The sequence below is a fragment of the Populus trichocarpa genome, chromosome 5 (genome assembly GCF_000002775.5).
Source record: "Populus trichocarpa isolate Nisqually-1 chromosome 5, P.trichocarpa_v4.1, whole genome shotgun sequence".
Taxonomy (NCBI): Eukaryota; Viridiplantae; Streptophyta; class Magnoliopsida; order Malpighiales; family Salicaceae; genus Populus; species Populus trichocarpa.
In genome coordinates, this window is record NC_037289.2 from 19,297,959 (window position 1) to 19,315,311 (window position 17,353).

The following is a 17,353-nucleotide window of genomic DNA, read 5'->3' on the forward strand; positions in this document are numbered from 1 at the left end:
CTTTTGCTGGAGCAAGCAAACGGCATATAGAAGAGGAAATCACAAAGAAACTTGATGCGTATGTCAACATGCTCCTGCAAAGTGCTGAAGTTTGTGAAGATGAAGGGGTAATTAATACATGTTCTTTTATCTTTAGCATAGATATGATGTTAATTTATAAAGGAGCGATCCGAGTGATTCTCCTCATAAGAGCGCTATCAATGCTTTCAACAAATTTTCTACATCTTGAGTTTCATGCTTATTGCATCGTTATCAACCATAAAGTTACATAAACTGCATCTTTACTATGCGGAGGACCTATTAGGGCTTCACTCAGTTATTCTTATGTATGTATTTGTAAGCGTTCCTGATATTAGGATTGATTTCCTTATGGAGAGGCACTCAGTTTCAATTCTTATTTTCCTCATTTCAAGGGATGAATACTTGTTTTCCCTCCTCAAACAGGTCAGCATCGAAGTTAAAATTTCTGCTGGGACTCCCACAAAGCAGGTTGTTGTGCAAGAAGCTGTAGCGTGTAATGCAACATGGGTTGTGCTTGACAGGTAGTTATTCTCTTTTACTGTTGCGTTCAGCTCTTAATGCCTAATTCTCCAGTGTTTTCCTGTTTTAATTCCCTCGTGCTTTGCCGTACAATTAACGATATAGGAATTGAAAGTTTTTTATTTTTTTTAAAAAAAATTCTTATACCAAACTCTGCTGTTATATTATAACTTACAATAATCACTTCAACTTTAGTCACAAACTTTTCAGATAGAAGCAATAAATGACATCAACAGATATTTTCCTTGAACTCATGTTCTAAGGAATTCACTTCACTTTTTATTTCTTCATCATTTTCCAACAAATTTCTCGATGTTTATGTATAATTTTCACACCATAGATGTATGCTATTATCAGTTGCTTGAATTATTCTATTTTTTCTTTTTCTTTTTCCTATTGACTTCAGTAGTAACTTGCATACGTACCTGGACAGGCATCTTAGAAAAGAGTTGAGGTTTTACCTTAAACAGATTCCCTGCAAGGTTGCACTGATTCAAGATAACTTATCGGTGGTAATTGAGAAACCTCACACTACAGCTGAAACAGATGCTTTAGAGCAAAAGTTGTTCTATTCCATGTCCAAACCCGTTCCAGTTTTGAATTCTCCAACCAACGAAAGCTACAAGCAGTCAGTAATCTCTAGCGGAAGCTTTTCATCATTTTTCAATTCACTTGAAAGCTCCGATATGCCGGCCAGCTTGCTACCTTCTTCTTCATATAGATCACATGAGCACAAAAATTCTCTTGATTTTGGTTCTTCTGCTAAACCAGAAAAATCAGGTTAGCACGCCAATTAATTTTTCACTATCATACTTGACTAAACATTTTGAATCCATGTCTGCACCTTGTGCCTTCAATGTGCAATGCAACCATTTTTTATGCCATGCAATGCTGTCCCCATCTTAGAAATCTGATATGCTTCATAACTCTTCTTTTGTACAGTAGTTTTCTATTATTCTTCGTCTAGGAATGTTAATGCATGCACTTTGGACTTTTCATGATTTCTACTTGGTGTTAGATTTAGATCTTTCATTTAGTAACTATTTGTGAATGGATCTTCATTAACTAAGAATATAAATTATATCCTAGAGCCGTTGCATTGGTTCTTTGACAGGCTTATCTCTAATATATTCTTATACTAATTTATGATTGCATTGATCTCATTTGAAACAAAGGTGATAGCAATTAAAATATCTCTCATAAATCATTGCCACAATGATGTCACTGGAGTAACAAAGAAGCTCCCCGATATCTCAGAAAATTGATAGAGAGAGCGAATGCTTTAGAGGTATTTTTTGAGTGTTGTGTTTAATATGTGTAGCATGCCCAAGGCTGTGATCTGTTTTTAATAGATCCTTCATTGTTTCTGCCTCCCCAAATGTACTGGACAGCCAGGCAGTGTGCTTTCTGAAACATCTTGAAAATCAAACCTGTTCACTAGAAACAAACAAGAATGGTGCTTGGATATTGATTCTAATGGTGAATAAGTAATAAAATATGATCACTAGTTTGAAAATATGAGACAAATGTATGGAACCACAATTATTTGGGTAGACTAGAAATACCAGATCAAACCAAACTTCTTGCAACAAACAGAAAAATCATTCAGTTTCATTTGAAGGGGCTGTGTTAAGTTTAATATGTTAGTTACTGGAGTGGAACTAACTTATGTTATTCCAAAAAAGTTTATATCCACGCAGCTATTGCAGCAACAATTTGTATGATGTCTGTGTTCACTCGGTCATAGCTCATGCATCTGCAGAGGTGAGAAGTATAGACGGGGAAAATATTTGTGATGCTTGATAGATAGTTTACTTTTCCCCATTCCTAAGGAAGTATTGGTAGTTAGGGCTGCCTATTGACACAAGTGTGCTTTAATTCATAGTTAGTTCTTCAGAAAAATATATAATGATTCTTGTTATAATGCCTTTCAGCTCCATCTGCTTCTAATATAACTATCCAAAGGCACCTGAAAAATGTCTCACGATATAAAGCCTCAGAAGCGCCGATTCTTTGTTCTGGCTGTGGGGCAAGGACTGAACTGTATATCAAGGATTCCATGAGATTCAATTTTTCTGAGATTCAGTTGGCCACAGATGATTTTTCGAAGGATAACTTGCTAGGAGAAGGAGGTTATGGCCATGTATATAAAGGTAAACTACAAGATGGGCAGCAAATTGCAGCAAAGGTACGCAAAGAAGCAAGCACGCAAGGATTTACAGAATTTCAATCTGAGGTATATGTGTTAAATTTTGCCCGTCACAAGAACATTGTAATGCTATTGGGTTTTTGCTGCAAGGAGAACCTTAACATTTTGGTTTACGAGTATATTTGCAACAAGTCCTTATATTGGCATTTATTTGGTGAGTCATTATTGATCCTAGAAGCCCAAAATCATTCATTTCAATCTTTATTAGTTCTTCGAATGACTTTTCTTCTTCACAATACTGATCTAAGCATAAACTTACTACTTGTATCGTTTTTATAGATAAAACTGAAAATATGCTTGAGTGGCACCAAAGACTTGCTATTGCCATTGGAACTGCTAAAGGGTTGCGTTTTCTGCATGAAGAGTGTCGTGGCGGTCCTATCATACATCGAGACATGCGACCATGCAATATACTTCTCACACATGACTTTGTTCCAATGGTGACATTCTATGCCACATCCTATTATCTATGTTTATAGTTCTTGCCGTTTTCCTCCAAATATGAGTCTTCATATATCTTGTTTATAGAGCATATGGATGCATGTAAAAAGAGAAATAGGAAAAAACACTTTAATTTAGGGTGAATACAGAAGGAACTTATCCGTTTGTCATTGACAGTGGTATTGGTAGATTTTATGTCTAATTTTGCCTGTACTCCTGGCTGTTACTTCACTGCACTATAGCTTTTCTCAGTGTTCCATTGGTTGCAGTCTTGCATGTGGATTGACATGTGATCCTGTCAATGGTTAAATTAACTAGTAATATATGTTCCATAACCTTAATCCATTTCAAATTGGAAAAACTTGTGTGTCCTGTCATTGGAAAGCTGATATTTTTTTCAGTTTCATGAACATAACTGTGCTGGAGAAGGTCATCTGTGTATGTACTATGTTATTTTTTACAAAATTATGAGATTTTATGTGCTCTTTTTTAAGATATTAACTCAGAAGGAGGTGGGGGGGATGTATGATAAATGCATTGATGATAGAGATCTTTGAGTTTGTTTTATTGATTTGAAATACAGTTTATAGATGGAGTCAAAGGTTTGGCTTGGGGTAGTTAATGAAATGATTTTGTCTACACAGCTTGGAGATTTTGGCCTTGCAAGATGGAAAACTGGCGATGACCCTGAGCAGACAAGGGTGCTTGGCACACTTGGGTAGATATTCTGTACTCTTTCCTATCTTCAGATCAACTGCACATTTTACTCTTGATGGGCATATTTTATGCCTAATTATACCATTTAAACAATGTCAAGCCAGCTTTTGGTTCTTGTAGATACCTTGCTCCAGAGTACGCAGAGAATGGTATAGTTTCTGTAAGAACAGATGTCTATGCATTTGGCGTTGTTCTCTTGCAACTAATATCAGGACGCAAAGTAGTTGATGAGAAAAGGGAGGAAGGAAAACAATCCATTAGACAGTGGGTACGTCAGTGGTTTGTTTCTGTTGCTTCTGGAAATGATAAAGTTTTCTTCCTTTTTGTTTCAACTTCTATCCAATTCCAATACATGTATGCTATATCACCTTTTACTTTTTTTCGTCTGACTTGTGTCTATTCTTTGTATGATGAATTTAGGCAAAACCACTGATTGAGCGCCTTGCACTACATGAACTCATTGACCCTCGTATTGGAGATACATATGATACATATGAATTGTACCTCATGGCTAAAACAGCTTACTTGTGTGTGCAAAGAAGCCCTGAAATGCGACCATCGATGGGCGAGGTATTTGGACTTTGATCCTTCAAATTTAGTTGCTCTGAAAAATGTTTGAGCAGGAATGTTTATGAACTATTGAGTGTTTGGGGTTTTCATGGAAACATCTTTACCAGGATGTTGCTTTGCTTCACAGTAAAACATGCTGTACATACAGTTCATGCACCTCCTTTCTCTATCCACACATTACATGTTTCGATTATATATATATATTCTGTTTCTCCATGTATTTCCAATCTTTCTAACGCGTTCAAGTACTTTTGTGAACGGTTCCTATCAAGGTGGTGCGCTTTCTTGAAGCAGAAAGTGACTATGCCCAGCATTTGGGGGAGCGATTTGCACGTCATTATGCAAAGCGATAAGGATGATAATGGTACACATATTTTATGCTCCCTTATTTTCACTATTTATGATTCAGTCTCTCTTGTATGGATGTTTTGGTAGTTGAAAGTCGTCGTTAGGTTTATATATATATATATATATATATATATATATAAATCTCAACACCAAGATTGATACGTACGGCTCATATAATATGCAATCGTGTACTCTATCCAATGGAACTAGTGAACAGAAAATCTGCTTGTCATGTTGTTAACTTGAGAGATATTCTACCAAAAAACAAAAAACTTGAGAGAGAAACTTATAGGGAGTAAACATATCATATGCCAACTATAAACTGGTTACAGGCTTCCAGCTTTTCATAGAATTTGTCCGCCAAAACAATAGTTCTCATAATTCAAGCATATGTTAGTTTATAATTTTGATATTGCAACAACATACTCTATCCTCGTACAATTATCATTCCATTTTTTCAATGCATATAGAATTCAATCAAACTTTACGAGGTTACAAAGAGGCAGGATGAAAAATTAATAACGTAACAGAAGTCATTTGGTATATATGGAGACGTAAGGAGATTTTGAAATCACCTTCGCAACCTTTGTTGTGATGTTGTAATATTTATAAATACTAAAGTTGTAGATTTATAAATTAAGTAAAACACGTTTGAATTAAATACATATTTAAATCTAGCTATCTAGTTGTTCCAAATGGCAGCTAATAATGACTTTGTTGATTTTGCCTTAATTTGAGAGTATTGAACGTGTAGCTTGGAACAATGAAAAAGGAAGGGGGATTGACCAAAACTTTTTGTGAACATGTCTACAATTTAAAGATGAGTTGGAACATAACAAACTTGTAGTTTTCCTTAAGCCACCTATTCTTTGACAAAGTGGTAATCTAAATCAAAGTGTTTAGAATGTTTGTGTGTGATATGATTGAAAACAAGAAAAATTAAACTTTTATTATTACAAAGCAAGATAAGAGGTAAGGATAGAAATACTCTGAGATCTTGAAGAAGATTAATGAACAATTTAACATTGGCTGCAGCAAGATCCATAGCATGATATTTTGATTCACAACTTGATTGAGATACTGTTGGTTGTTTCTTAGAACCCCAGGACACAAGATTATCTCTAAAATAAATTGCATAACCAGAAATAGATCTTCTTGTGTTAGGGCAACCAACCTTATAGGCACAATTTTGAGCTCCTGAAATTAAACAAGCACACGTTTATAAATATATGATTTTATTAAATAAATGATTAGGTACGATCTCTATTTAAAGTATTTTTTTCAAAAGAATAAGACAATCTTTTGATTCTTCCCTTGGATTTGATATATGATGACTTGATTTATTTGAAAAATCAAGTCAAGATTTGTGCTTTGCAATAATACGAATTTGAGCGTGTATTGCGAAGCAAGATTTGATGAGTTGGTCCTTTGAAGAGTGCCTTTAATTAATTTGTCTTTAAAGTATTGTTGAAGAACTCTTATGAGGTATTTAGGCTTGATCCAACATAGCTTCATTCTTTGTAGACTTCAAGCGTAAATGAAAGAGGCTTGAGAACTTTTGAGAGAGCTTCCTTTCTTGAAGAGAAAGCTTCCTTACTTGAAGAGCTTGTCTTAAAGGAAATTTGTATCTCCAAGAATTCCTTCTTCTTTTTTTAGGGTGAGGCCCTCTATTTATAGAAGTTTGTAGGGGTTCCAGGTCCTTTTCCAATGCCACATGACATGATTTTATTAGTTGATCTTTATTGACGGGATCTTGCATTTATAATAAGATATCTTGAATATCTCATCCCAAGTGTCAATCTTTCATTAGCTAAGAAATATATGGAGGCTCATTTATTTTCCATGTCATTTATTTCAATTTTATTTTATCCTTTCATGTTAAAAATAAAATAAAAATAACACATGGTGGAATTTAATTGGTAGAAAATTTTTGTTTTTACAAACCTAATCAACATCTGAATAAACAAGGAGAGCTGGTGAAGAAAACGGTGTCAGAGATAAACCAAACTAAATAGTGCTTTTAATGCAGCGAAGAATTTGTTTTACAACTTGAAAAGTGAGCAGTAGATGGCTTGTGCATGAATTGACTGATAGTAGTGACAACATGAGCAATGTTGAGTCTGGTGATTGTGAGGTATTGAAGAGACCTAACAAAAGATCTATGGAGAGATAGATCATCAAAGTCAGAACTAGTGTTAAAGAAATGCTAAGCAACTTCCATGACACTGCCTAATGGTTTATAGTCCATTAATTATACGTGAAGAAGAAATTCATGAGCATATTTAACCTGACTTAAAAAAAGACCATTAGCATGTTGATGAATTTCCAAACCTAAAAAATAGCTTAGGGATCCCATGTCCTTGGTAGCAAATTCTTTTGTTAATCTGCTAATAAAGTCATCAAGAAGAATTGAATTATTATCATCCTTTGAGAAAATGAATAGTGATGAATTAGCATGACTAGATGAAAATCCAGAATCTATGAGAAAGGTGTTAAAATGATGAAACCAAGTCTTAGGAGTTTGTATGAGCTTGTAAAGTGCTTTACAGAGTTTACACACATGTGTGGGATGTTGAGAATCATTATAACTAGGTGGTTGTTCCATATATATTTCTTCTCGTAGAAAACCATAAGGAACGCACTATTAACATGAAGTTGATGTATAGGCCAATGATTTGAAATAGCTAAAGATAACACAACCCAAATTATGAAGACCTTAACAACAGGACTGAAAGTGTCGGTAAAATCTAGACTTAGCAGTTGAGTGTATCCATATGCAATAATTCACACTTTAAAACGATCCATGAAGTCATTTTATAAATACTTGACTCGATAAACCTATTTATAACCCACCACATTGTTGTGAGTTGGTTGAGGAACTAGATTCCATATGTTATTATGCCGAAGAGCCTGAATTTCATCATCCATCGTAGCTTTCCAACCTGGGTTCTTAGCTGCTGATTTGAAACCTTTAGGCTCATGTATGTTATACAAAGAATGAATCAAACCAAAATATGGAATAATGCGTACATAAACCTGATTTTTGGGTTTAAAAATGTCATCCTTTAAATGAGTTTGCATGGGATTGGTGTTGAGAATATTAAATCCAGTAGGAGAAGGATCCAATAATGATGGAGCCATGTTAGGAGGTTGTGAAGAGGAGGCAGAAACATGTTCACGTGCTAAAGATATAACACTATTATGGAATCCTGCAAAGCAAAGTGGGACACAAAACTTAGAGACGTATTAACTAAACAAAAAGGACATGATAATGATAGTGAATTATGTTGTTGTGATAAATGGACCTTAGAGGCTGTGGTTATGCTAGAAAAAGGTTCAAGAAAGGCATGGATAGAGATATTAAATAGTGGACTAGAGTAATTAGTGGCTGAAAAGGGATAGTTATTTTCATCAAAAACAGTATGTTTAGAAATAAATATGTGATTAATTGAACGATCAAGGCAACGAAAACCATGATGAGATGTATTGTAGCCAAGAAAAAAACATGGATAATTACGAAGAGTTAACTTATGATGAGCATAATCACGTAGATATGGAAAAACTAGACAACCAAATGGATGAAAAGTAGAGTAAGATGGTGGCTTAGCATATAACATTTCAAATTAAGACACGCCATGAAGAGTAGAAGTTGGCAACCAATTAATTATAGAAGTGGCAGTGTTGAAAGCATCAACCCAAAATTTTAGGGGAACACAAGAATGAAAAAGCATAGCAATTCCAATTTCATTTATATATTGATGTTTATGCTCTACACGCCTATTTTGAGATGGAGTATATAGACAAGACACATAATGATGAATTCTAGATTGAGTTAATTGGTCCTTAAATTTATGACTTGTAAATTCAGCTTCACCATCACTTTGAAGAGTCTTGATTTTAATTGAAAATTTGTTCTTTACAAATTTTTTAAATTGAATAAAGTGAAAAAAAAAAACTGATTTAAATTTCAATGGATAAAACCATGTAAATTTGAAATAATCATTAACAAATATTATATAATATGTAAAGCCAAGAGTTGAAGAGATAGGGGATGAATCATATAAATCACAATGAACGTACAAGTTCTAAAATAGATGAAGCACGTTTATCATTAGGTTGAAAGGGAAAACGATGACTCTTAGCAAGTTGGCAACTAGAGCAAACAATAGGATTTGGAAGCAATGAAGTTACTCACAACTAATGATTTTTATTCAAAAGAGAAATAATAGAATTAGATATATGACATAAACAAGCATGCCAAACATTGAAAAAAAATGCATGGAGAATGAGTAGATATTAAAGAATGATGTCCATTTTCAAGCATATATAGCCCATTTTCACATTGATTGGTTGCCACCACCCTTATTGTGACTCGATTACATATGACAAAAAAAATATTTAATAAAGGTAATAAAATAAGAAAAATCATATTTAAGTTTACTGATAGATATAAGATTTTTGGTGAGTCCAGGCATAACTAAAACATCTAGTAATTAATTTAAACGACGAAATTGAGAAAAAAATACCAGCATGAGAAATTGAAAGTGAGGCACCATTGCCAACAACAACGTAATCCTTACCGGTATACGTATCAACCTTGTCTAAATGAGTGGCATCATGAGCCATATGAGATGTTGCACAAGCATTAGTGTACCAATTAGAGATCTGACTATCATTCAGTGAGCAAGACGTGAATGCTTCCATTGAATGTATTGATTCTAAAGGACGAGAATATTGATCACTGCATAAGGATGTATAATGACCTTCAACACAATAGATTTGGAATCGAATGGGGTGATAATGATTGTTACGAAAACCTTTGCCACAACCACCGCGAAAATGATGGCCACCTCCACGACCAGAATTGAGACCAGAAGTATTGCGAGATGCAATAAAAACAGCAGGGAAGCTTATACAAGAACATGACTCCAATGATCGAACAAAGATTTCATAACTAAGATCATGCAAATACTAGTGAAGTTTGTCAAGATCATCAATAGGTCTGCCCATAGCAGCTAATTGATCGTAAGTAGATTTGAATTCTCGGGAAAATTATACAAAACTACGTGAGTTTTTCTTCATGTGTTGTAGGTCATCTTTGCGACGTAGCTCATGAGATTTGAAATGATGACTGAAAGTGGTCTCCAATATAGACCAAACTACATGAGAGGAAGGTAATCCAACAACAATAGATATGGCTTCCTCAGTTAAGGAAGAAAGTAAAAGACTCAGTACAAGTTGATTCATTTGTTGTGATTCATTTGTTGCCACTCAACAAGTTCTGGATTTTCAAAACCACAAGCATTAGTTATAGAAGTTATAGTAATTGAACCATCATCATACACTACTAAAAAACGTAGTAATTAGCAACTAACTATTCTGTTGCAAATAACATTAAAATTCGTTGCTAAAACAATTTAGCAACGGAATCAGCAACGACAAATATCAGATGCAAATTTGTCGTTGCTGATTTTTTAGCAACAGATTTATCCGTTGCTGGTTTTGTGAATCAGCAACGGAAAATCCGTTGCTAGTTTTGTGAATCAGCAACGGATTATCCGTTGCTGATTGATGAATTATTTACAATCAGCAACGGATAATCCGTTGCTGACTATATTATTTTTATTAAATTAATTTTTTATTTATTTATCAAAATGACTTTTAATTTATTTAATTAATTATTTATGGATATTTTAAAAATTGTGGAATATATATAACCAACATAAATTAATATTAAAAATAATTGTATCACTAATAAAAAATGGAATAAAAATAATATTCATATTATAAAAATTTAGTTAAACTTGCATGAATACAAATAAGTTGAAATACAATAAAAAAAACAACAAAAAATACAATCATGGTGCTGCTGTTGCTGCTGCCCCTCAGGCTGTGGAGCTTGACTATGGAACCCAGATGAAGAACCTGTCCTCCGAGGAAACTTGGCCAAACTCTCTGAAACAAAATAAGTAAATAAATAATTCAGTGCCCAACATGACAACATAGGACAAGTATGGTATGATGGTGATAAGTATGATTATCATAGTAATAGCACCATGGGCATGAATTTTTGCAGGAAACATTCACGGGGACACCTTCAAAAAATCACCAACATAAAAGTAAAAATAATAAAATAATAGCCCAAGTAAGAACTCGTCAAACATACCCATTGGTCCAGTTCCTGTTTCTCGGCTATAATCAATCAAGTCTTTCATACTATTTATCACTTCTGATATCTGCAATGATATGGAACAAATTATTATGAGAGAAAAAAATCAATCAGACAGCAGATAAATTCAGCAACCTCATTAAACATCCTTGAAATCACTATTATCCATTTGACATTCTTACAGTTAAAAATCTTTTCAGTGCCATATCCAGACTTTAAGGAATCATAGGTAAATGTTGACAAAATAATTAAGATCATTTTCAGCTAGTTGTGACAGATTTGTTAAAGCATGGGATAAGCAGGTAGAAGCCATCCAACTTCAACCAGCATTCATTACATTATCAAAAATTTACAACCCCAGATCATTGCAAAAGTTGTTTGTTGCAATAAAACCAGTAGTTCAGACCTAAAGATATTTCCAAGCCACAATTTCAAACAACCATGGTAGATAAGGAAATTTATAATTACAGTGGCAAATCAATGCCACAATATATTATAGAGATATTAATTAATCTATAGTGAATAGAGGATATTAATTACTATAATGAATAGAGGATAAGGCAATACAATGTAAGCTGGGGTAAAAAGAAAACATATTTGCATAGAAGCAAGCTAGAAGCATACAGAAATCATGATATTCCAGTACAAAATCAGCTCTTAAACTGTTGTATCTAATGGAATTTAGTAAAGTATAATGAAAGTTGTTGAAAAAGTAAAGCAACTGCCAAATCTTGTAGGAAAGTGAGCCATCCATGTTCATCATGTAATATGTCCTCAAGTACAATCATACAAAAAATAACAGATAAATTAACACCTGAAAGATCTAGTTGAGAAAGTTGAGCAAAGATTCACGAGCAACCATATTATGGAAGGCAATTCTGTCTAGGCATGACTACTTGGTACAAATTCATTGCAATGAGCAAAAGGACAGCATAGGAGAGCACATATGCATCAAATACTGGGAAAAAAGTTCCAAATCTAAACAAATTTAGGAAATCACCTGAAGGCACCGGATATATCTCTTAGTATATCCTAGATCGTTTACTAATGGCACTTCTAAGGCTTTTGCCAGTTGTCGAGCTGATGCAACAAACCTAAAGAAGGATAACTCATCAATTAACAAATAGAAGGCATGTACAGCACCATACATGTATTACAAAAAATGACATTGCCCATTGCTTTCATGTATAACAGTTCATAAATGAATGGATGCAGAACTCATAAAAACACAAATTCCAGCAGATGTAGAGAAAATAAGTCTACAAACTATAAAACAAATGGTCAACCACAAAGGATGAATGGGAAGGTGCATAATTTTTATCACTTTGTGATAAATGTAAATTTTATCCCTTACATGTCATAAATCTAAGTAAATGCAAACTCAATCAAGACATAACTAGAAACATCCCTCCAACCATCTCTTAAATCATCTAATGAAGAATAGAAAAACTATGTTTGAAATGTAGTAACTGATAGTCTAGTCTCATATCTCTCATGGACATCCTAAGCAAAGATGAGAAGAAACATTGTAACCAAGTATTAATTTACATTTGTGTTCAATATCATAATCACACCATATAAATTCAGCTTGACAAAATGAATGAAAGATCGCTGTACATATCTAATGAAAATATTGAAAATTATTGAGCTTGATTGCCAGAGCAATGGTACTCAAATAATTGCAGCAGCTTTGTCACTATCAATACTGCATGCTCAACCAAAGGCTCATGGAATAAACACAATGTAGCGAGACAACTTACATGGTACAATTATTTTGCAACTCTGGGACAGATAAATTTTTGAGTGGCAGCCTGATACTTTTGAGCTGCAGCACCAAGCTGACTTACCTGCAAAATATAAGGAAAAACACTGAATACTTGATTTATATTTGTAAGTAGGAATCATCTTATAGCCCCTAGATACCATATCACAGAAAAACCTGAATTCTTGATCAATGTTTCCATAGGGCTATAAACCACATAGAAAATAACACATAATAAACACAACCACACAAGCAAAAAGTTTCCACAGGGCATTACTTAAAATCAATGTTTGTTCATGATAAACTGGATATTTAAGTTGTTTTAGCCTTTTATGGAAATGAAAAGGGCCACGAACCAGACTTTGCTAACAGCATGTCTATATAGAATCAACAAATATATAATCAAACTACAACACAAGTATCACAAAATCAGCTACATCAAGGTCCAATTCAATTCATTTATCTGATCCTGATCCACTGACCATCTCTATGGAAGCACAAATCTTCCTAGTGCTGTGAGTTAAACAAGCATCAGTACATAAAGATGACATGACAAGTAAGAAGAAAGAATAAAAACTTAGTAATGGTGCTCTTTCATACCAAAACTGATTCTGAGCATTATTTCTAACAAGCTAACACCAAAAGCCACAAACAAATTCAATTAATTTCACTTCGAATGAACAACATACAAGGATTACACTGATCAATGTTATTCCACATGCATCAAGCATGTTGATTGAAAAACATTGATTAAAATAGCAATTCTTAACCTACTTAACCCATCATCAAAATGAATAACTTGTGCACAAAAAGGTACATATATTACTGAATATTGAACATATCAGTGTCAATCAGCTAAAATAGTGTGGGTAAAAAACGGTTTCCAACAGGAATTAAAAGTAACTAATTAAGTGAAGTGAGGGTAACCTGTGGTATCAACAATCTTCAAGGTATAAGCTTTTCATGCCGTCGAGCACAAAACTCCCATGAGCATATCTGGCAAAAGAATGGAGGAACAGAAGACAGAAGAAATCAGCCAACACTTCCTGAAGAATTTAGAAGACAGGAATTCAGCAAACACTTCCTGAAGAATTTAGAAGCTTATAAAAGCGAAAGGGAATTTCTCCAAAGTTTAACCTTCAAATCTGGAGAGAAGACTATTCGTAGTTGACCATCACGAACAACACGAAGTTGCTCAAAAACACTTTCCTGTATTGCTTTCGCATAGTCCAGAACAACACCTGAGATTGTGAAAGTTAGGTTAAAACTTGTTAGTGTAAGTTAAATTGCAACGGAGAAAAACATAAATCCTAAATTAATTACCTAATTTATTGAAGAAGAGAGTGCAAAACCCAACCCGTTTACAAAGAGAAAGGGTGATAATGATGGGTCTGGTGCGATGTTGCCATGGGTCTGTGTTTTTGGTGGTTTACAGAGAAAGATTGAAACTATTAAGATGAAGGAGAAGAAGATGAAGAAAAAAAATTAACGATGCTGAAGACGAATGAGAAGAAGATGAAAAGTTTGGGACAAAAGGAAAATCAAATCGATGAAGAGAGGGTGATTTTTCTACAGTTATGGATATTACTAGGGACGAAGGAGACTGGGAATTAATTAATTTTCAACTGTTTGGTTTTGTTTTCTCTGTTTTAGAAACCCGGGGATAATGAATTTTAATATATCAAAGGTTAGGGGTGTTTTCTCTGTTTGGTTTTGTTTTCTCTGTTTTAGAAATCAAGGGTTGGGGGTGTTGAATTAACGGTTGAGATTTTATCATATCAAAAGTAATCAATGGTCTATATAATTTTAATTTTATATTAATATTTAAATAATTATTTTTTTAATTAGCAACAGATAATCCGTTGCAAACTTTATGTTGTTTTTAGCAACGGATTTTCCGTTGCTAATATTAAAAAAATAATATATATATAATCCGTTACAAATCTGTTACTGAATTTAGCAACGGAATTATCCGTTGCTAAATTCAGATGCTAATAACCCCTGTTTTTAGTAGTGATATACAAAGAGATATTGGAATAATACTTGACTATGCAAAGAAGATAGTTAGAAAAAGATAATTTAATGGTTAAAAGATGTACCATAGTATTAAAGAACAAGGAGGAGAATGATGTGTTAGAGACCATAAAATCAAAGGATGTGAATCCATAATATTGCTATGATAATATAAAGAGATTTTGAAATTAGCCTTTGTTGTAATATTGTAATATTTATAAATACTAGAGTTGTAGAGTTACACATTAAGTAAAATACATTTAAATAAAATACAAATTTAAATTTAGCTATCTATATTTAAATCTAACTATCTAGTGGTGCATAACTCTATCAATAAGGATCAAACAACTACGAAAAATTCAAGATTCCAGGCACTGTAATCCCAGTAGTTTCTCAAAGCACATCTTGTCATGTCTCCGGACTTCAAACCTTAATAAGTCATGACCTAGGCACTAGCTCAAAAAGCATGAAAGCAGGCAGAAGACCTACTGTAAGTTAGACTATGCAACAGTACCTGCAACAATGTTGTATATACGTTGAGGCAATCCTTAATTTTTGGAAGGATCCATCCCAGGAACCATTTAAAGTGTTCGCACCCTTTTCTTCTTCTTCTTTTCTTTCGGTTTTTTTTTTTTTTGTCTCTCTTTGTATGTTCATCGCAATTAGCTAATTCTTTTTCATTTCCCATGTTATTGGACGATACAGGTATTGAAGATGGAGAAGAATAATACCATAATTACATGAAAACCTCGATCGGAATCAGTAATCAAAGTTATGACATCATGGCAGGCTCCTTCCTTTGTCATGCAAGCATGCATGATTCCAGTGTTGCACACCTCCTCTTAAATTGAATCCCCTATGGCCTTTACTTTCATTACAATCGCTTCCCTCATTTTGGAAATACTTCTAAAACTTCATTACCGAACTCGATGTAAATTAACAAATATTTGGCAATAATTAAATTTGTTGTCGTGCGTAAAAACAATTTTTAAAAAAAATAAGTGCAGTGATTTCTAACATGGAAATTATTGCGGAAAAAATACCTAAACAACAATAACAAAAAAAAATTCTGCTCGTTTCATGTACTGCTCCACAATCTTCTTGGTGTTGTTCGTGGGTTGAAGCTACAGATTTTTGTATCAGTCACACTGAAATAATATATATATATATATATATATATATATATATATATATATATATATATATATATATTTCTTGTGCCCATTATTTTTCCTTTAATGGGATCAAGGAGAAGGAGCTGAGAGAATCTGTTAAATTTAGTGAACTCCTGCTTCGAAGTAAGAATCAATTTTATTTTATTTTATAGTAATAATCATCAATCAAGTGCTTGTGGCGCTAGGTAGTAAGGTTGTTAAAATCTCGAGTATAATTTTATAAAAATATGTAAATTTTTTTTGAAAACTTGAAAATCGATAAAATCATGATTTTAAAACTGTTTGTAATATATATACACACACTACACCAAGTTTTGGACTCCAGCTAGCCTTCCACATCGGCATTAGCCACAATATACAAGATTTACCCTAGCTTTTTTTAGTATTTTTCTCTCATCCGTTCAATAATCAACCATCACTGATAGTCCTCTCTTTTTTTTTTCCATCACCGACATCTTCTCCACTAGCCACACCATGAGATGCAGACAATAACAGCGGCGTCTTCTCCACCGGTCATTGTAAGTTGTTCTTTTTGTTTTTGTCCCTGTATGTGCTCTTGTATTCTTAGATATTTTAGCTACATCAGGATTTTAAATAGTTAAGGTTTTTCCATAGTGAGTAGCCTTGTCATACAAATAACTCGTATATAAGGATGCACGTCATTATTAGTGATGCGAACAAATTAAGCTTTATTTTTCAACATTTGCTCTCCTTCAAACTCCTTGTTTTCTGCCTCTGACTTCCATGGCAACACCTCTATTAGCCCTCTCCATGCAAGACAATTCATTTTTTTTATCAAACACCCCAGTTTCCTATTAAAGATAAATAGTGATATTAAAGAAAAGGCTCATTCAATGGTGAAGATGATTTTTTGGAGGAAGCTGGTGCAAGATGAGGATGGTGGTAAAATCTTTATAAAAGAACCATTCCACACAAATATTTAGCAAAATTCGTTAGTTCCTACTTCCTAATAGAAAATAAGAGGGCATGAGTCAAGTAATCCAGATTTGAAAGTTAGGGTAACATTAAAGGTGGTCAGATGAGTGTGGGTGGTTTTGAACCTTCACGATTTTGCAAAGCCAACATATTAGCACGCCTCTCGGCTCATATGTGAAGGGTGGATGGCAAAAATCGATAGAGAGCCACTAAGTGTGTTCTAATTAAGGGCAAAAGAAGAAGTCTATTGACTCGAACCTACAAGAGGAGGAAGCATAGGCCATTAATCAACTTGGTGGGTCAGGTTAAGCCACTTGTATTCTAATTTATGAACGAGGGTTTCACTGAGCTAAAGTGACAAAGGTTCTCCCATCAATATATCTATCTAGCAACAGTGATTAGCGTCTTCCAAATCTGATGGTCAGAAACCATTTCAACTAGGTGTGCATGACTCGGAAAACAAAAGAGAATGT

At 33.8% G+C, this 17,353-nt stretch overlaps 1 protein-coding gene across 1 annotated transcript; it reads left to right on the plus strand.

Moving 5' to 3' along the window:
* Positions 1-1,226: 1,226 nt before the first annotated feature.
* Positions 1,227-4,879, plus strand: LOC18099610 (putative serine/threonine-protein kinase). The gene is made up of 7 exons (XM_024600712.2): positions 1,227-1,320; positions 2,475-2,903; positions 3,029-3,189; positions 3,835-3,908; positions 4,028-4,175; positions 4,328-4,477; positions 4,750-4,879. Exons 1-7 carry the CDS (start codon positions 1,227-1,229, stop codon positions 4,828-4,830), a joined length of 1,137 nt encoding a protein of 378 aa, XP_024456480.2. The 3' UTR covers positions 4,831-4,879.
* Positions 4,880-17,353: the final 12,474 nt, after the last annotated feature.